The following is a 21287-nucleotide window of genomic DNA, read 5'->3' on the forward strand; positions in this document are numbered from 1 at the left end:
CCAATTTTAAAGAGCAGTTATTTTAATAAATTACCATTTTAGCACATGCAGTTACAGTAAGTTGCAGATGTTAAAACAGCACACAATACAATGTATAAACCATTTTTATTGAGATGTTCCAGCTCCTGTATTCATCAGGTTAGTCAGTTTGTAAAGTTAACAGTTCCTGTTGGAAAAGAGACTTGAGGTTAGAGAATACCCTATAACTATAGTTGTTTTGTGGCAGGGGTTGGGGGGGACGGGGGTTAAGATTTTATTTGTAAGTAATCTCTGCACCCAACATGGGACTCAAACTCACATCCCCGAGATCAAGAGTCATATGCCCCACTGATTGAGCCAGCCAGGTGTCCCTTAATATATATATATTTTTTAATTAATTATTTTTAAGTAAGTTCTACACCCAATGTGGGGCTTGAACTCATGACCTTGAGATTAGGAGTCACGTGCTTTACTGACTGAGCCAGCCAGGTGCCCAAGAATACTCACTATGTTAAAGCAAAACACAGAGGTGGTCAAACAACAAAGATGTTAGCACAGCTCACAGAGGGATGTAAATTGTAGGGGTAACTCCAGCTAACTCTAATGACATCCCACCCCACCATATGACTGAGCTCCTTATGGAAGTTCACCAAAAGCTGAACGTCTAGGTTACTGTTTCATGCATATTTCACTTCAGTTTGAACTAGAGATTGAACAGAGTCTAAACATAAACAAGGGACTGGACATCCATTTGACACACATAATGGCATCATTCACCAATTACAAAAAGCTCTGTAACTTACCACTGCCTAGTTTTGCCCAGCTCGGATTTTTCAGAAGGGACCTTCTTTCACTGTACCCCCACAATCTGTTTTCCCCAAAGACACTTCCCAGGCATACCTGCTCATCATAGGCTTCATTGACAAAAGTCTCACTATTCATTAGATTTTCCTCTTCTTGGCCATTTTCATTATGGTGGGTCATATTTCTTGATGCTGCTGTACTATTTCTAAAAATCAAAGAAACAGTCATCAGAGTTGTTCCTGGAGATTGAAGCTGGGATCGGGCTATGATTAGAAAGGGCCAACTCATCCCCTATCAAACAAAGGCTATCATTATGGAAATGATGTTCTATTTTGTCTTTTGAATGAATCAAATGATCTAGAATGGGCAATACTTGAGTCAATTATGATTTGTTACCAGGCATTCACTCAATTTCCAAAATAATACATCTTCTCAACTGGGGGAAACTAGGTAATTGGGGTCAATGAGAGATCGGACATAGGTGACTTAAGAAAGCAGATTAATGGAGCACCTGGGTAGCTCAGTGGGTTAAGCATCCAACTTTGGCTCAGGTCATGATCTCACGGCTTGTGGGTTCAAAGCCTGTGGCCCTGCACTGGGCTCTGTGCTGATGGCTCAGAGCCTGGAGCCTGCTTCAGATTCTGTCTCCCTCTCTCTCTGACCCTCCCCCACTCATGCCCTATCTCTCTCAAAAATAAACATTAAAAAATTTTTTTTAAGTAAACATTTTTTTTAAAAAAGCCAATTAATGTGGTAGAAAGACATGAGGTGACCATCAGTATCCCAAAGGTAGAATTTGAGTCTATTTTAACATTAGTAAGCTATTAACCAGTGTTACCTTGGGCAAAGATACACCATTTCTCCTGGCCTTCTCTTCATTGTGTGAACGCTGGACAGAGACATAACTTTTAAAACTTTCCTTCTCTCCATATTTCTTGATACACAGGCTGCTTAATGTCTTGGCCCAGTATGTGTAACCTAATCAGTTTCTTCAGTTTCTATAACTTCCTATACTTAAGCCGATTTCGTCATCCTTTCTACCCTTAGCCAGCAATTTGTTATCCTCATTTGTTTCTTTAATCCTGTGACTCTCTTGCTTTTACGCAAAACTTTTTATTTGCTTTAAATCTTTCTGGAGTTGATTTCACCTCCTGTTAGGGGCTGAGTTGCGTCCTGTCTAAATTCAAATGTTGAAGTCCTAATCCCCAAGCACCCCCAAAGAGGTAATTATGCTAAAGTGAGGTCATTAGTTTCGGCCCCAATGCAATATGACTGGTGTCCTGATAAGAAGAGATTAGGACACAGACATGTAGAGGGAAGACCATGTGAAGACACAGGGAGAAGTCTGCATCCATAATTCAAGGAGAAACCAACTCCACGGACACATGGATCTCACACTTCCAGCCTCCAGAACTGAGAAAGTAAATTTGTTAAGACACCCACTAACTAACACCCAGTTAGTGTGTTAGGCAAACTAACACACCTCTGAATTTGCCTCCAAACAAACATTGGCACTAACTCTGCCTTGTTGGTAAAGAATCTCATCACTTCATCCCTGAGATTATTATGCCACTAATGGCTGTTGAGGGCAGTCTTACCTCCATCAGTGCCTCATACATCCCTTACAATCTCATTTGCCCCAGGTCTGACTCAAAGACGTCGCCTCTGTTGTTTTTCTGTAGGTCATCTAACAGGTGAGGGCTGCTTCATCACCCAAATCCTTTCTCAGAGGACAGGCTTCTAGGATGGAGCCATACCTCTGACCCCATTAATCTTATTTTATAAGCCTTCTTGGGAATAAACTCTCCCGTGAGGACATTAATAACTGCTCACCTTTTTAATTTGTGTTCTCTTCTGAAATAGACAAATGCTCCCAGAGCTACCAGGACAACTGATAAGGCAATGGTTACGCCGAGGGCGATGTGGCCAGGGGCGGGTCCACGTGCTGGCTCTTCACAGAACTCTCCACCATATTCCATCAGACAGCTGCACTTTCTCAGCTCTCCTACCACTGTACAGACTCCCCGCCCATTACAGTAGTCGGTGCTACACGGCAGATGTTTTGCCCTCTGTGAGTCCTTGGGATGAACAGGCTCGCCTTTTCCCTTGGTCTCTGAGGTCTTGCTTTCTCTAGCAGAAATTGGAGGGATGGGTGTTTTTCTGAGAGGATAATTCATCCCTTCTGGCCCCGGATATCTAGCCTTGGGAGACTCAGTAGCTTGGAGAGGTAGCTCAGCTTTTAGGGTCCACCTTTTACCGGCCTCTGCATTTTTCGATGTTGGTGCTGAATGGGTTTTATCTGGATAGGTACCTACAAAAACAGGTAGGAGTGTGGGTATATACACATATGTGTCAGTTGAGAACTATTTCAGAAGAGCAAGAATTCCAGAAGACTTAACCAGAGAAGTCTGAACTTATCATTACCATAACCTTTGGACAGAAAATTAAAAACATACAAAACCCTGCATATGGTAAGGCACTTAAAATGTTTGGTTTCAGGAGCAGCCTATCATACCAATCTATTTATAAATGACGGTGTGCCCATTTTTAGCCAATGTAGACCACCTCCATTACCAAAATGTTTTATTCTATAAGGAATAGTGTGGTGGATCTAAATGGTAAATCTCTAGAAAGATTTTTAAGATGTAAGTTTATCTGTAAACATGATTTTTTTTTGAGCCCAAGTAAACTGTTGGCTTAGCGAGATCTACTAGCTGCAAATATTGGACTGGACTTGGTGGCAGTGGTGGGCGCGAGAGAGTGGGCAACAGGGCGCTTCTCACCAACAGTCTGAAAGTTGGGTTTGTGTTGAAGACGTTTCACCATATTCTCCATCCCTGTTGGCACAAGCATTATTCCACATGAAACTGCTAAAGACCAGACTCCTGGGAGGGAAGACAGCAGCACCTGCTGTCTCTGCCTTAGCTGGTGTTACAGGCGTGTTTCCACTCCTGGGCAGTTTAGGGTCTTTGACAGTTGGGTATATCCAGAGGAAGCCAGTCTAGCTTTATGTGCCTAATACCATCCCCTCCAAAGAAGATTCATGTGAAAGTCAGGGTGAAATACTGATTGAGGAGTAGAGCCAATGCTTTGTCATCAGGACGGGAGACAGGAGAGTGTATGTTAGGTTTCCGGTTTAGTTTTAAACCCAGATGGTGAGGGCGATGCATTTCTCACTCACTGACGTGTGTGCTTGAGTCACTGTAACACAAGGCGTTTTGTAAAACCATTCTCATTCACTAGACCATAGAATCAACTCTGGGAGTCAAAACCTATTAACTTTCCAATTTAAGATGAATTGATTAGGGATAACAACTGGTATTCCATCTAGTCAGCTTTCAGGAAGATGAAGGTTTAAATTGAGCAATAAGAACCCTTGGCTATAAGACTCCTTTTCCAGTTTGTTTTCTTACTAGTTATGACGGGTTTCAGTGCTGAGCCCACTGTTTATTCAATTCTAGAGCTCACATGACTTGAATACCATTGGAGCCAAAGCTATAGATTTGAGGATAGTGACTGCCACAGAATTAAGTATCACAGTCGCTTAGCTGACTGGTCAGGACAACAACTTTCCATGAAGGCCCTATGTGGCAGCAGCATTTCTGTAACGACCATCTACCAGCTAGCATTTAAGAACTAACATGACAACAGTATGTACTAAGATGGCGGCTTTATTTGCATGCTCTTGTATTCCTTAACTCTTTGACATAGAAAAGTGCTTTTTCCACATTAACAGCGGGGAGCTGAACCAAGACAGGTCAAATCGTTTGCCCAACCTCCTCCTCCTGGGCTATGCTCACTATGTGATCAATTTAAATGCACAGAATCAAATCTAGATTGAATGAATGTTCTTTCAGACAACATACAAACTGTCGGACTCCTTGCAGCTACCATAATGCCTGTTCTAAAATTGAATGGGAGGACACATTAGTTTTCCAGAAGGTGTCTATATAATTTGATATCCAATTTCCCATAGAAGTTTTATGTTGTTGTTCAGTTTAAAAGTGCCTGTAAGGGGCGCCTGGGTGGCGCAGTCGGTTAAGCGTCCGACTTCAGCCAGGTCACGATCTCGCGGTCCGTGAGTTCGAGCCCCGCGTCGGGCTCTGGGCTGATGGCTCAGAGCCTGGAGCCTGTTTCCGATTCTGTGTCTCCCTCTCTCTCTGCCCCTCCCCCATTCATGCTCTGTCTCTCTCTGTCCCAAAAATAAATAAACGTTGAAAAAAAAAATTTTTTAAAAATAAATAAATAAAAAAAAATAAAAGTGCCTGTAATAACAAGGCTATGGTCTAGAGGATAAAAGCTTGAGGGATACTACAGAATTAGATATTAAGAATTAGATTGAGATATTAAGAATTATTTTATTAAATATTGAAAGTTGTCATGCATGGTGATGAACAGTGGGGTCCTGGATAGGAATTACTCACAGCCCATTTCATCAGATCCATCCAGACAGTCAGCATGACCATCACAAACTTGCTTCATGGAAATGCACTTCTGACCATCCTGACAGGATTGTGATGGCTCAGAGCACTGGACAGCTTTAATACATCTGCTTATGTTAGCCAAGTAGTACCCACTGGGACATTTACAAGTCGGTCCTTCAGGGTTTGGCAAACAGATATGGCTGCACCCTCCGTTGTCCTTTGAGCAGCTGTTACTACCTGTAGATACCCCCCCCCCAAAAAAAAAACATTGATTTAGATGGTTTCAGAAGGGTCTTCTGCAGACGTTCTACAAACAGACTATCAGAGTTATGGGACCCAGATGTGTTTTTCCAGAGTAGATAGCTTTTTAGTTTAACTCCTTTTGGTCAACCAGGTGCTGAGTGTTTGGTGATTCTTCTTCATGGATAATGATCACTTCAGAAGGCTAAGAGTTCAGACAAGTGAGAAGCTTAAGAAAAATTGCTCTGAACTCTGGCCCATCCAAGACCCCCTTGTGAGTTCTCCTTTTTCCCTCACATCAAGCACCCAACAATAACACTAGAAGGGCCTTAGAAATAAAGCTGTCTTTAGATGAAAACATGAAGGCTGTGGTGTCTATTCTCCCTCTGTAAGATTCTGAGTAGAAGTCAGCCATTTATAGCTGATCATGGTTTTGCAAGGCTTAGATCTTAAGCTTTAACCTCTAGTAAGGTTTTATTTTGAGATATTCCAGGAATAGTAGACTAGGTATGTATATAGTGCAGATAAAACTTGCTTCAGGAGTGACAGGGACCCTTCTGCTGCTTCTCAGACCTAAGCCACAGATTATTATCACTTGGGTGACCATTAATCCACACTGAAGAATTCTGAAAAGGTTCTCTCTGGAAAGCCTTCAGAAGTTTAAGCATGACGAATACCAATTTTAGTCATGTTTAGCTTTCCAAAACAAAGCAATGGGGCAGCAATCACTTAAGACCAAAATACTCAATATACACGGCAGTGGTAGATGTGGTTAACTATTTGAGCTCACATTGTTGGTGTTAATCTCAACTAGGAAAAGACTTTTATCTATTACTATTTTAACTAAGCCCATCATCACTCTACCCAAACACTGGAGGAAAGAAAACATCTGGGCGCCCCCAGGTTGGTATTCCAAGGATTAGTTAACACCACAAGTAGATACAAGTGACAACAAGTAGAATAAAGACCAGTTCCACTGCAGAGATAAAAGACAATTCCCATTATACCACAGATGTAATTCCATCCACAATAGAACCCAAGTATACCAAACCCCAGCCCAATATACTTACCACTGTGTTTTATCTCCTCAATAAGTAACAGGACTAGTTATATACCAGAACTATACTGCATAGAACTTCATAAAGACAAGAGAGTTATGCAGATCCACAAGAATTTGCCAAAGTAATTTAATGGGAAACACAGAGTTATTTCAAGGAGATATTGTGGGATGGAAGATCCCCTTCGTGGGGGAAGCGCAGCAGGCTTCAGTGTTGTCATAATTTTTGCTTACCCTGTTGACTAAGTTTGCTGGAAACTTTTAAATCCACAATCTTCTGGTCTGTTTGGAACCACCGGTTTTCAGAAAGTTCTGCCTTGCTGTACCAAACCTTAGTGATTTGGGCTGAAACAAAAGCCAGTGAAATATCATGAAGAAAAGCAAATTTAATTTTTTTTTTTTTAAGAAAAGCACATTCTACTTCTAAGACAACTTCCTGTGCAAAAGAAATTGCTCAGTATGGAAACTGTCACCCATCTGCATCAACTCCAGTTGAGTAACAAGAGTTTTACCAGAGAGACAGGTGTTTTTCTAAATCTTGTTTCTGGGAAGAAATTTAAGATAAATAAAAACAGTTCTATGCCTTCCTCCAAAATAAAGTCAGGTGTAAATTATGTTGAGCACATTCGTATACATCCTGATATACAAAGACAGAAAATTAGGACATGAGACATTTAAATATAGCCCATGCAAATAATGGGTAATGATTTTAAACACTGTTCTAAAACATTTCTGAAAATGGTTTTCTGCGATAAGCATCACCAGGGGATCTTACAACAGAAAGCAAAGATCTCACTACATACCTAATAAATTAGCATCTCTGGGGTAGGATCTGAAACCTTGTTTTTGCAGTTGTGATGTGGCCAGCCCAAGGGGTCAATGGACCAGCATTTGGAAATTATAAGAGACAGCTTTTAAATAGCGTTTTCCAGTTTTACCAAATCTGGATGCTAGCCAGAAACGACATACTAGAACACTGTGGTTTAGGACAATCGCTTTAAATTCTAGAAATTCCCTGCAAGTACAGAATGTTCTGTAATTCGCTTAGTACGTCCATGCATATTTAGTCAAGTGAGTCATGTACTGTCCTCATTTTACAGGTAAGGTGTTATAGCTACCAAGCAGCACAGCAGTTATACTACCTGGTTCCAACTCCTGGCCCAGTTCTCTCTGTACCATATCACAATGTCCTCTAAGGCAGAGAGCTTTTAATGAAAGCCAGAAATTTCAGGTAGAACAGGATTAAGCCTGTTCGTATATAAAGAATAATATTTTTTTCACATAAAAGCTTCCCCAAGTCATAGAATCTCTGTTACATATACATGTTAGATTAGAGAAGTTGCTTAACTATTCTTCCAGAAGAAAGACCCTACCAAAGATCAATGCTAAGCATTAACAGATTTGCTTTAGAGATCCAGGAGTAAATTCAGATCACAAAGACACCCACCATCATCAACTGTTGTCCAGAACATCATGCCTTGGCCATATGTAAAGAGGTTAAGGCCCTCAATTCCTCTGCGGTCTACTCTGTATCTAGAGCCATCTTGTTGAATACTTTCTATGAGTCCTCTCCCTAGAAAGAGAGGCTTAGTTAATCTCACTTAGCCTAAACAACCATAGTCTATCCTGTAGCTCTTTGGGTCTTGTCCTGCCTCCCCTCCAGGAGGATATGATCTACCATGCATTTTCGGAAGGACAGCTCTCCTTCGTTCACTCCAACAGAGATACGCCACGATTTGCTCGTGCACATTTGTTAAGTTCTTGATTTTATTCCTTCACAAAGGGGCAACTGCATGATTCTGGGGCCTATTACTTTCTACTCAGAATGGGGAATCATTGTGTTTGTTTGGAAGGTGGTACAGGATATATAAACTCAGACCTAAATGCTATTTGAAGGTCTTCATGGCTGAAGACCAGAAAGCAGGACATCACTATTTCACTCTGGCCAAAGAGTCCTTCGGACTCACATTTAGGGCATAGGTTATAATTGCTTACCAGTGTCAGCCCAGTACACTCGGGTCCCCGAATCCGAAAAGGTCAGGCCTGCAGGGACCTGGGATTTCTGCCACAGCACCTTCCTCCTGCTGCCGTCCATGGAGGCACATTCAATGCTGGCCCCACGCCCACCATCCTCCTGGGAACCCAGGTCCACAAAGCACATGACTGCAGAGGGTGGGTGGAGCACAACAGAGGCAGGATGGTAGAGGTTTTCACTGAACAGGACAGTGGGACACTGACCTTCTGAGGAAGCTACATTGATGTGGGGATTCTCACTGTCAATCCAATATATGTTTCCACTCAACCAGTCCACAGCAAAGTCGATCACGGTCCCCTCCACGGATAGGATTTTCCTCCAAGAGAGTTTTCCAGATTCTTTGAGCCTCAGTAGCCTGATATCACCATTATCCAACTCTGAAAGGTAGAGAGCCTTTTCTTGGACTAGGTAGTCCAAGGATGCAAGCTGGTTCACAGTGGCAAAGGGAAGTATCCTATGTTCTGGTAAAGTTGGCTGTCCTAGTAACGCTTCTAGATTTTTCAGATAAATCTGTGGGGAAAAAATTAGGTGGATGGCACCAGCTGAATCTAGTGTCATTCTTCACCTTGATTTTGCATTAACGTCACGCTGCTTGGAACATATGAGAGTTTGAACTTATCTTCTAAAAACCGATAGCAGTTATTTTTCTCCCTTCATGGAGCTTTAAGCACTTAAAAGCCCTTAAATCCATGGGTTTTAAAGAGGTACTCCTTCATTAAATGCCCTCCCCTTTATTTTGTAAATTTTTGAACTATAATTGACCTATGACATTTGTGTAAGTTTAAGGTGTCCAAGGTGTTGATTTGATACATTTATATATGAAAGGCCCTCTCCGTTAAATGAGACTCCACTATTAATATCTTACTGAAACTGAAGTCAATCTTTCACCCCAACATTTTTCATTTTCATCAGCTTCTTTGCGAGAGAGACAAAGAGTATGTGTGTGCACACACACAAGGGGCAGAGAGAGACAGAGAGAATCCCAAGCAGGCTCCATGCTACCAGTGTAGAGCTTCTTGTGGGGCTCGATCTTGTTACAAACTGTGAGATCATGACCTGAGCCGAAATCAAGAATCCGATGCTTAACCAACTGAGCCACTCAGGCACCCCTCAACATTTGTCACTTTAAAGTACCCAAGTTGACAAATCGTCTCTATAGGACAGAAGTTAGAAGTGACTTGTTTGTTGGTACCTCCTATGATTTAAGAAAAGTTCCCTCACAGAATGTACTCCCCCACCCACTCACCCTCCCCCACCAGGCTAGAACCCAGCTGAGCTGCTTGTATTTAGAATTATTCCACACCACCAGTGAGATGTTTGGACAACTAAACGAGATTAATCCCACTCTCAGATCCCTCACCTGTGTTCTGATGTGCTATTTCTTAAGAAGTGGTCTTCATTTCATAGCCTCTTTATTTTGGTCTTTATTTTGGTCATGATAGCTCCCAACACACAGTGAATGCTAGAATTTAAATTGTATTTGAAGAATATCCCAAGGGGGTGGGGGTCGTGCCTGACTGGCTTGGTTGGTAGAGCCTGTGACTCTTGATCTCAGGGTTGTGAGTTTGAGCCCCAGATGAAGTGCAGAGACTAAAGAATAAAAAATTTAGGGGAGCCTGGATGACTCAGTCGGTTAAGCACCCAACTTTGGCTCAGGACATGATCTCGCAGTTCATGAGTTCGAGTCCCACAATGGGGCTCTGTGCTGACAGCTCAGAGCCTGGAGCCTGCTTCGATTCTGTGTCTCCCTCTCTCTCTCCCCCTCCCCTGCTTGTACTCTCTCTCTCTTGCTCTCTCTCAGAAATAAACATACACTAAATAAAAAAAGAAAAAATTAGAAAAAAAAAAAAAAGAACATTCCAAGGGCAAGGGCCCCTACTATGTATAACTTGCAAATTACTCGGTCTGAAATGGACTGCGGCCCAGGCCCAGACACGTAAGGCTGTGGAACAGTACCTGCATGATAACTGTGGGCAACACAAGGAACATAAATGCAGACTCCTCGAGTGGAACGCAGGTGGTGCCATCGTCTGCGAGCAGGAGTCCAACTGGGCAACGACAGCTTCCCTTGGGGCGTGGGCTCAGAAGGCACAAGTGAGAACATCCAGCGTCCAGACAAGGATTGGTAGACTTGGGCTGGAGCACTTCATGCATGATCTGGAAGAAAGCAGCCAGATGTTACTACGCATCACCGAATCCTGACAAATAGCTAATGAGTAAATCTTGCTTGCTAATCATGACAGAAGGATGTCACTAGTTTGCACTTGGGAAGTTCATACATATGGCCTTTTTAGGGAGACTGAGGGGCAAACTTTGAAGAGTACACTGTAGACCTTGAGTCCGTACGGCTGTTCAGAACGCTTGATGAGGACAGCCCTGTCCTTGCCTGTTGTCTTCTTCATGCGTTGTACAGTTCTCGTCTTCATCTCAGACCAGAAGACTTCATCTTCAAACACAGCGACCGAAAAGGGGCTCTTGATTCGAGTTAGCTGCAGCATCTAAAATGGTGGTGATGAGGTTTCTGGGATGAGTTTTATACAAGGCATAAGACATTACATACAGCCTAACACCAAGGGACACTTACAGTAATACCAGTGCCATCTAGATTAGCAGAGCCAATACAGTGAAATTTGTCATCAGACCAGAATATCTTCCAGCTAAACTGGTCAAGCGCTATGCTGGTTGGCGAGCCAAGACCTTGATCGATGAGTACTTTTCTGCTGCTACCATCCATCCCGGCTTGTTCTATTTGAGGTTCTCCTCCAATTTCAGACCAGTACATTAACCTATACAGATGAAAGTCAGCTTTAAAGTATTACCTCACAGAAAATATTCATTCATTCCTTAAAACACTGATCTCTAGCCCAATTATTTCTTTTCCTCAAACTTGGTCTATTCCTTATGTGAAATTGTGAAGTGGTTGGGGCGCCTGGGTGGCTCAGTCGGTTGAGCATCCGGCTTCGGCTCAGGTCACAATCTCACAGTTTGTGGGTTCGAGCCCGCATAGGGTTCTGTGCTGACAGTTCAGAGCCTGGAGCCTCCTTTGGATTCTGTCTCCCTCTCTCTCTGCCCCTCCCCAGCTCACGCTCTGTCTCTCTCTGTCTCTCAAAAATGAACAAATGTTGGAGCGCCTGGGTGGCTCAGTCGATTAAGTGTCCAACTTCAGCTCAGGTCATGATCTCACAGTTTGTGGGTTCAAGCTCCGCGTCGGGCTCTGTGCTGACAGCTCAGAGCCTGGAGCCTGCTTCGGATTCTGTGTCTCCCTCTCTCTCTGCTCCTCCCCCCCTCATGCTCTGTCTCTCCTTCAAAAATAAATAAAAACATTTTAAAAAATTAAAAAAAAATTATGAAGTGGTAAAAGAAAGTTTCCCTTGAAATTTTACAGTGCTTGTTTATTCATTACTTGGAGATAAAATATCATAACAGCTATAGAGGCAGCCAAGGAATACCTTAGTTCTGGGCCTGGAAAACAGCCAGGGAACCTGCCGATCTTCTCTGGGCGAGAAAGTAGGCTAGTTCTATGGGAAGATGTGTGCCTTAGACCTTATTCTTAGTCACAATTGAAGCCATTAGATGCATCAGGAACTATTGCCAATTTCCTGAGGACCATGTTAACAGATTCCTGGTTGAAGGTGTTGAAAGGGTGAGAAAAGCAGAAGGCCCCTGATATGGGTCACCTTTGGATCCTAAGTTTTGCTCTATCTTGTTCTTACATTTGATACACACATGGCCATCCCAGTGAAGGTTTGGCTCTGACAGACACAAAACATGGTCTCTAAGTTCTTCGCCCTTTCCACAGAGAAAGGACTCTGGATGGAAGAACCTAGATTCAAGCCCAACACATAATTATTTCCTCCACTAATACCAAGCACATCAGTATAAATTAAACACTATCCCTAGTTCCATTCTCCTTCCTCCTGCCATTTAAAGCCATAAAATAATATACCTCTGAATGGAGCATTATTTTAGCAGAAGAAAGTGTAGGTGGGCCAGCAAGTGAGCATACCTATATCTCACTTCACTGAAATAAAGGACTTTTACCAGAAACTTTTACGATTACCATGTGTATGGTTGACCCACATCACCATAAGATCTAAAGTCAAGTCAGATAGGTTTTTACTCACTCATTCTGTGTTGGGTGAACACAACCAAGGTAGAACTAAGGAGGAATGACAAACCTAAAGGACCTCACTGGCGTTGTGATCCCCGGACTCACCCGTTTAGGGGATCTAAAGCCAAAGACTGTGGTTGAGTCACGTCATCATCCAGGACAATCGTGTGCTCAGATTTTCCTCTCCAGACAGCAGTCAGCCGAATTGCCAAAATCTGGCCAGCTGTCCCATCCACCCAGTACAGATTCCTTCCGATCCAGTCGACCACTATACAGTCTGACCTTATCCCTGAAGAGAGGAAGCCATTCAACATGTGAATCGAGGTTAAATTACAGCCTTTACTGGGTTTTGGCTCCTAGGCTTCAGGCTTGAATATCATGTTAATTCATTTTCCTACGAGTACCTGCATCCCCATCAGAGCAATCTTTAAAATACTCCCAAGTTCTATTCCTAGAGGAAGACGGCCATTAGAAATAATGGCCTCTGGCTGACAGTTTGGCCCCCACTGTCTTCTGGGGTGACAACGCATCTTTCCATTTCCAGCCAATTAGCAGGCTTTGATCTCTTTTAGTGAAGAAGATTTAATGAAATCAGTGTTTAGAATGTTAATGGCCACTCATTTTATTTTTCACGCTATATGTAATTCACAAGGGCAGCATGAAGTCTGTGCAAAGGGACATACCTTTCACCATGGTCCCTTTCTTCTTGGTGTCCATACTTATCCACTTAATACTTTCCGTACCGACATCCGTCCAGAAGACCTTCTGCCCCACTAAGTCATAGTCAATAGAGAAAATCATCATGTTCTTGTCTACGGTTGCCAGAATATCTTCCTTCAAGCTCCTCAAGCCATAGAGGAGTAGGCTGAACTGAATTGCCACAAGCAGGATTGGTTCGGTACCTGCCAAATTAGAACCGCTTTCAGCACGGCCTTAAGGAGTTTGATTGCTGAACCCAGCATGGGCTAAGGAATAAGAGAACAAAGTCGTCTTTGCCTTCTCACTGCCAGGGCTGGGACACCAGCCAGCTGGTATGTAAGTAGTTCTCCCCTCGATGTTATTAAACTTGAGCTAATACCCACAGTTCAAAGATACTCAGAATAAAGGCATGGCTAGCATAAACTGAAAACAATATTTCTAACTAAGGACTTGTGCATAGTGGGCAGGAACAAAGTGCCTATTGGAACTTTTGACACTCATTCTAACTTCAGGTAAGGCTGACCGGTGGCGACATAAGCCGGAGTTGTGGTTCTGTTATAAGGATGCCTTATCTGTAGACACCTTCAGACTCTAACCCAACCTAAATGGCTACATATAAAAAGGGGGCTTGGGGACCGTGCTAGTCCTGCTCTGCAGACAGAAAGCAGGCAGGGGCATTTAGGACTTGAGAAAGGAGATTTGCACTTGTTATTCCTGGAAAATTTAGAAGCTCAAAGCTCCTGATCCGGGGCTGAGGAGACATCCGGGCTCCAGTTTACCTGCTGCTTTACAGGTATGGCCATCAGGCTCCAGGGAGTAGCCAGGGTGACAGGTGCAGCCATAGGAGCCCTCGGTGTTGACACAGGTCTGACTGCAAGGCTGACCACCTGGCTTCTGGCACTCATCCACGTCCTTGCAGACTTGGCCGCTGCTCTCCAGCTCAAAGCCTCGCTCACAAGCACATACCTGAATGAGTTTCAAAAACATGAAGACTTCCTGAAGACATCGATACATAACATTGAGGAAAAGGCCTCACCTTGCTATTAAAAGCACATGGTGATACACTCAATTTCAACAGCTGAAAACAAAAAAGTTCTTAGAACCAGCTTCATTTAAAATTTTAATGTTTATGTATTCTTGAGCGAGAGAGTGGGAGGGAGAGGGAGAATATGAGCTGGGGAGGGACAGAGAGTGCGGGAATCTCACGCAGGCTCCACACTATCAGTACAGAGCCCAGAGCAGGGCTCGATCTTACCAACTGTGAGAGCGTGACCAGAGCTGAGATCAAGAGTCCGACGCTTAATTAACTGAGTCACCCAGGTGCCCCAGAACCAACTTCATTTTAAATATAGTCATTCTCGGGGCCCCTGGGTGGCTCAGTTGGTTGAGCATCCGACTTCTGCTCAGGTCATGATCTCACGGTTTGTGAGTTTGAGCCCTGCATCAGGCTCTGTGCTGACAGCTCAGAGCCTGGAGCCTGCTTCGGATTCTGTGTCTCCTTCTCTCTCTGCCCCTCCCCAACTTGTGTTCTGTCTCTCTGTCTCTCAAACAATAAGTGTAAAAAAAATTTTTTTTAATATAGTCATTCTCTGTCTTATCAACCTTGCTGCACACCTCACACCCTTGCCACCACCATGGTTCCTGAATCAACAAAGGGGTCCAAGTTCAGTCCATGACACCCCAGAACCCCAGTAGAATCAGTAAGAGGCATGGAGACTTAACTGGCAGACCAGCAGTCTGCCAACAGAGAGAGACATTACTATGATGGGACATCAGAATACCGTTTTCTTCTACTTGCCCATCAGAGTCAGGCAAGTTCATGATGTTCGGCCAACTACTAATGCCAGACCAGTGCACGGGCTGTGGCTCTCCTCAGTTTAAGGGCAGGTCACATCCAAATACACACATGGAAGGGACTTCCTTCAAAACTTCTGGCTCAGTCCCATGTGTCCCCCTGAGCTCACAGCTCGCAGGCAGTGGAGTTTCTGCAGGCTGGGTGCTACGGTTCCAGGAGACACGACATGGGGAAGGAGCTCAACGGGATTCCCTAGGAGCTGGCAAGGACTCAGGGGACATCAGAGGATGGGTCGGGGCGGCTCTGCCACATGAGACTTAGAGCCTCCGGAGCAGTCAGGGACAGCCTGAGTGAGGACGTAGCCCCCTTTCGCTAAACCAAGTCTATGGCTGCTGGAGAAGAGTAGCTGGACAAACTCACAGGCCCGTGCGGGGACTGGTAGCAGGCGTGGGAACACCGCGCTCGGCTGCATGCTGGCCACGCACACTGTCCACCTTCGTCGGAGCCATCGGGACAGTGCTCCTTCCCGTCACACACCAGGCGGAGGTCGAGGCAGGCACGGGAGCCGCACTGGAACTCAGAACTCTGGCACTTCTCAGGGGGGCCTGGAGAGGAGGACTTTCTACTTTTATAGTCTGCCCCCGAACCCCGAACACCCCTCCTACAGCAACGACGTGCCATCAAGACGCCTCCATTCTGGTAAGGGGGTAGATGTCAGTGCCCGCACCGCTTGCTTGTGGAGCTGGCTTCTCACGCCAAGAGGAGGCCGGCAGCCGGCGCCCCTGAGGCCTCCCCCGCTCAACTGGAGCCCCTGCACTTACACCCAGCCTCGTCACTGCCGTCCCCGCAGTCTCTCTGCCCGTCACAGCGCCACGCGTCAGGCACGCACCGCTCCCCGCTGGCACAGGACCACTGCCTGGAGCCACAGCGAAGCTCCTCGGGGTCACAGTCCTGCGGAGACAGTGGCTCCGTCAGCGACACCTGCATTCAGAGCCCAGGAAGCGGTTCTCGGAGGGAGAACAGGCCTGGGTTACGAGGCAACGCTCAGGTCCCCTCTGCAATGAGGCCAGAGAAAGCCCCAAAACTCAGAGAGAAACACTCTCAGTAGCCAGAGTTTAGGTGAGGAGTTCTAGGTAAACTGAACCTGGGTGGAAGTGGGAAGAAAGGTCTTCGTTTAAGAAACCTAAGAATGGGAACACCTGGGTGGCTCAGCCAGTCAAGTGTCCGACTTTAGTTCAAGTCAAGATCTCTTGGTACATGAATCTGAGCTCCTCGTTGGGCTCTGTGCTGACAGCTTGGAGCCTGGAGCGTGCTTCGGATTCTGTGTCTCCCTCTCTCTCTGCCCCTCCCCCACTCATGCTCTGTCTGTCTCTCAAATATAAACATCAAAAAAAATTTTTAAGTAAAAGAAAGAAACATAAGAATGTGCTCTAGAAACTTTCTTTAGATTGTTTTACCATATCAAACCCACACCCTAGCATGTTAAAAGTTATAGCACCAATTTGCACCTAATCTGACTTGGACACTCAGATCTGGGACAAGAGGGGAGGGGACATCTGTACGCCTACTGTAGCCCCGAACCTTCAGATGCATTCTCAGCCCCTCGGGTACCAGCAGCAACATCTTTCACACATTTGACAGATGAGGGAAAAAAACACTCAGGAGTAAGTACTTTCTTAAGGTCCAACACAAGCCGTAGGATTCTAGCCAGGCTGCACCTCACATACAACGTGGCAGCCTCAGTGCCCCTCATGGTGACAGGTGAGCAGAGCTTCTGAGTGAGACACTTAAGCCACAGCCATTAAGACCGAACATTTGAAAACCTACAATAAAAACCTCTTAAACATTTTTGTTTCAACAGGAGATCTTCTCACTTTGGACACTTCAATGTAGTTACAAGTAACTTTCTGAGCAGTAAGGAGGAGAGCCTTCTCTGTTCTTGTATTTTCTCAAGCTTTCTAGAGGGAAGCACATATTCCTGTTGTGAGGAGAAATCTGTTCTTCTAAGTTGCTTTTTTTTTAAATCTTTTTTAATGTTTATTTATTTTTGAGAGAGAGAAAGAGCATTGAGCAGGGGAGGGGCAGTGAGAGAGGGAGACACAGAATGCAAGGCAGGCTCCAGGCTCTGAGCTGTCAGCACAGAGCCCGATGAGGGGCTCAGATTCATGAGCCAAGAGATCTTGACTTGAGCCAAAGTCAGACACTTAACCGACTGAGCCACCCAGGCACCCCTAAGTTTTTTTTTACTGTTTGTTTATTTGGGGTGGGTGAGGGGCAGACAGAAAGTGGTGGGGGGTGGGGGAGAGAGAGAGAGAGAGAGAGAGAGAGAGAGTCAGTCCAAAGCAGGCTGCATGCTGTCAGCACAGAGCCCAACATGGGGCTCAAACTTACTAATGGTGAGATCATGATCTGAGCCAAAATTAAGAGTCTGACACTTAACCGACTGAGCCACACAGGTGACCCGAGGAGTCTGTTTTTTCTGAAGAAGGGTACACTACCTTCTCGTCGGTTCCATCTTCACAGTCTACGTCACGGTCACATAGCCACTCTGCTGACACACACTCTCCACTCCTCCGGCACCTCACCTCCCCTGACGGGCACCGCGGAGGCAAATCAACAGGACAGCCCTCTTCGTCAGAGTGGTCCAGGCAGTCTTGATTGCCATCACAGCGCAGAAAATTAGATATGCACTGGCCGCTCTTGCATCGAAATTCAGGTGTGCTGCATTTTGCATGAACTGGAAAATAGAACTTTAGGTAAGAACTCAGCCAGAGGTGGAAGCAGTTTGATGGCAAAAGAAATGGTCTGAAGACTCTTCAGTCTCCTGCTGTCACCTTGGGAACTAAACCCTGGCCCTCAAAGGTGGTTCGAGCAGTGTTAGGTCAGAAAAGGCCTACTAAGCTTGCCCGGAAAAATCCTGTCTTGGAGAACAAGGGCTAGAGGACAGGGATGGAGACATGTGGAAGGACACTGGGATAGGCTGGGGAGGAAGACTCTCCTGCAGGACCTTAATGTCATCCATGAAAAGAGAAAGTCTCTCACAACATCCAACATACCCTACATGTTCTGTTCATGGGCTCCATTCCTACAGACAGAAGTTGCTTGGTCCAAGAAAAAAGGTCAGATCCCAGGCAAAACCACAAATACGTACTGAAAAGTAAATGATACCTTGGGTTCTTCCTCCTAATGTTCTTCTCATAAGCACGAATACAGTCATATCATCTGGCTACCCAGTCACCTCCACATTTAAATCCATCATGGTACCTCGACCAGCTCCCTCTTCTGCTCACTTCAATTTCTCCAAAATCTCTCTTCTACCCTATTCCCACAAAATGATCAAGGTCTTTGGAATAAGTCATTGGGAAGACTAAAAAGAAAGATCGTGTACCCCACAAAAAAGAGGGGAAAGTGGTAACACCTATAGATGAGGATAGCCCATCACATGAGAAGACCTAGGATCAAAATTAAAATCTTCAAGGAGGGAGATTCTAGCTCAAGAAATGTGCTGTCAAGTAGACTGGTTTCCCACTAATGGGAATCTTGTCCCTCCAACTTGGAACCTTCCGTCCTAGTCTGTTAACTTTGTGGTAAGTACAGTCCATCATTGGTATTTGCAGATTATTTGCACATTCGCCTACTTGCCAAAATTTGTAACACCCTTCCTAAACCTGTGCTCCCACACTTTTTTGGTCATCTAAGGATACACATACACGGGGCACCTGGATGGTTCAGCCGGTTAGATGTCCCGACTCTTGGTTTAGACTCAGGTCACGATCTCACGGTTTCACGGGCTCAAGACCAGCATCGGGCTCTGCACTGACAGCTCAGAGCCTGTTTGGGATTTTCTCTCTCCCTCTTCTCTGCCCCTCCCCCACTCACACGGTCTCTGTTTCTCTCAAAATACGTGAATAAACTTAAAAAAAAAAGATGCACATATACAGCAGCAAAACATTTGTGTTGTTAACGCACATTTCCAGTTGCGATCAAACAAGGCGGCGCTCTGCCTTCTTGTTTTGGTCCTTATACTGGAAACAAGTGTCCTTTCTGCAGTCTGTTTAGGGCCATACTTCCCACATTTTTGTATTTTTGGTGATTTTGCTGTTTAAATAGGCCCCCAAGTATAGTGCAGAAAGGCTGTCTAGCATTCATGAGTGCAAGAAGCCTTACAGAGAAAATATATGTATGAGATAAGCTTTGCTCAGGCATGAGTTAAAATGCTGTTGGCTCTGACTTCAGTGTTAATGAGTCAACAATATATTATCTAGTGGTCTCTAAACAGCAATACTCGTAAAACAAGGTTACACATGGATTGGTTGACAAAAATATTATCGCGATAGATTCTCCGAAACCTCACCCTGCATTTTTTTCTATGAGCAATGATGTGACACCTGCTTATTCAGTGTTTGTGGCAACTTTATAGAATATAACTATCACAGATAAGGAGAATCAACCGTAATGCATTTTCAAACACTCCAAGGGAGCCATATGGCACTTACTACATCCTTGTTCGTCTTTCCTGTCAGAACAGTCTGGGTTGCCATCACACAGCCAGCTCTTAGGGATACAGCGGGTCTTGTTGTCACAACGCAAAGAACAATCTTCAGTGGGCTCCCAGCAGTCCAGCTCATCGGACCCATCAGAGCACTGCTGAGCCCCGTCGCAGTGGTACTTGCCCTCAATGCACTGGTTTCTGTTCAGACACTGGAAGACTCCTAAAATGGAAAGGACCGGAGGCTCTCATCATATACTCAGTCATACTGAAGACTTAAAATTAGATTAACTCGGGGTGCCTGGGTGGCTCAGTCGGTTAAGCGCCAGACTCTCAGTTTCGGCTCCTCTCATGATCTCACGGTTTACGGGTTCGAGCCCGGCATCAGTCTCTGCGCTGACAGCATGGAGCCTGCTTGCGGTTCTCTCTGTCCTCTCTCTGCCCCCCACCCTTGCTCTTGTTCTTTCTCTCTCTCAAAATAAGTAAACATTTCAAAAAATAAATAATATAAAATTAGATGAACTCCCCCTCATCCTGGAGTTTGCATCCTATTTGTGTGAGCTTTAGAGCTTATCTAATCCATGAGCAAGCTTTAGTAAAGTACTCAGGCAAATTATATTAACAAGCTGAACTAAGTTGTTTCATAAGCGCTCATATTGGTTTGGTTACTTTAAACACTTGTTGGGACACTCCAAATCTGTTACAAGTGGTCTATTTAGGTCACTTTATGGCTCAGCCTTTCTAAAGGCAAATCCTGGAACACTTATGCAAATATGAGGAAGCAAGGAAGCACCAGTTAAATTACAGCCAGTAGAACATTTGCCTTCAATGTGATAAAACGGATACTGGTAGAACCCACATTCTGACAGACTCTGACCTTTATTGATGACAATTTATCTAAGAAAGCAAAGTGTGATTAGAATATAAACATGGTACCTCATAGCATGTGCCCGGCCGGAGTGGCGTCATATGCCTGGCACAAAGGACTAGACAGGAGACCGTGACAAACCTGGTCTGTTGCAGAAGTGGGAACAGTTCCCTTCATCCGAGCCATCCTGACAGTCCCGTTTGCCATCGCAGAGGTACTCCTGAGAGACGCATTCCTCCCCGTTCTGACAGGGGACAGAGGATTGGGGGCAAAGCAGAGGGGGCGCCGGAAGAAGGGCGGGGGGGCCGTCTGTGGCTGCCCCTTCCAACTCAGGATCTAGAATAAACAGTTGCTTCAGGAAATCAGTCCCTAAGGTTTCAGCAACAGAGATGTGCTCCCATTGTCCCCCTCCTCCAAAACCACGTGACGGTGGGGTAGTGCCATTTCTCCACCTCATCGGGACAAGCAGGGAGATGGACTCAAAGCCTAGATCCTTAGATTAGATGTGCTGCGTTGGCCCATCGTCTAATGGCTTCGAATTTCGGCAAACTGTTCTCTCCTTTCAGGCCTACCAACTTTTTTTCACTGCCTGATGCCATATGCTAGGAATAAAAAATAAAGTTTCAGCCAGACTTGTTCTGTCTGGCTCCCTGCTACAGCGTCTTGTGATCTGGGACAGGGACCAGCATAATGTGGACACTCCCTTGTTGTGATGTGTCAGTTTCACTTCTAAAAGTTACCAGTTAGTACGTTCGACAACTAGCACAGCAACCTAACAGATCAGTT

The 21287-nt window shown here is 44.8% G+C and overlaps 1 protein-coding gene across 3 annotated transcripts; it reads right to left on the reverse strand.

Moving 5' to 3' along the window:
• Positions 1-27: 27 nt before the first annotated feature.
• Positions 28-21068, reverse strand: LOC125163262 (very low-density lipoprotein receptor-like). Of its 3 annotated transcripts, XM_047854784.1 has the most exons (19): positions 20643-21068; positions 19641-19856; positions 17643-17881; positions 15966-16095; positions 15565-15749; positions 14129-14315; positions 13334-13552; positions 12756-12939; positions 11124-11325; positions 10873-11037; positions 10496-10696; positions 8779-9049; positions 8500-8667; positions 7952-8077; positions 6739-6849; positions 5208-5444; positions 2617-3094; positions 880-988; positions 28-166 (listed from the first exon to the last, which is right to left on the reverse strand). In XM_047854784.1, exons 1-19 carry the CDS (start codon positions 20956-20958, stop codon positions 140-142), a joined length of 3771 nt encoding a protein of 1256 aa, XP_047710740.1. In that variant the 5' UTR covers positions 20959-21068; the 3' UTR covers positions 28-139. The 3 variants fall into 3 exon arrangements, with proteins under 3 accessions (XP_047710740.1, XP_047710739.1, XP_047710741.1); XM_047854783.1 differs by having other exon boundaries at positions 8500-9049; XM_047854785.1 differs by lacking the exons at positions 17643-17881; positions 20643-21068 and having other exon boundaries at positions 8500-9049; positions 19641-19749.
• Between the last annotated feature and the right edge of the window lie 219 nt (positions 21069-21287).

This window comes from Prionailurus viverrinus, chromosome B1 (genome assembly GCF_022837055.1).
Source record: "Prionailurus viverrinus isolate Anna chromosome B1, UM_Priviv_1.0, whole genome shotgun sequence".
Taxonomy (NCBI): Eukaryota; Metazoa; Chordata; class Mammalia; order Carnivora; family Felidae; genus Prionailurus; species Prionailurus viverrinus.

Bases quoted from the DNA above. Each gene is read 5' to 3' on its own strand.
- LOC125163262 (XM_047854783.1), bottom strand. From the start codon at position 20,958: ATGAGGTGGAGAAATGGCACTACCCCACCGTCACGTGGTTTTGGAGGA. The intron at 14,316-15,564 runs GTGAGTTTGTCC...AAACTCATTCAG, and splicing joins ACCAGTCCCCGCACGGGCCT to GTATGTGCTTGTGAGCGAGG. The intron at 167-879 runs GTATGCCTGGGA...CTTTTCCAACAG, and splicing joins ATGAAGCCTATGATGAGCAG to GAACTGTTAACTTTACAAAC.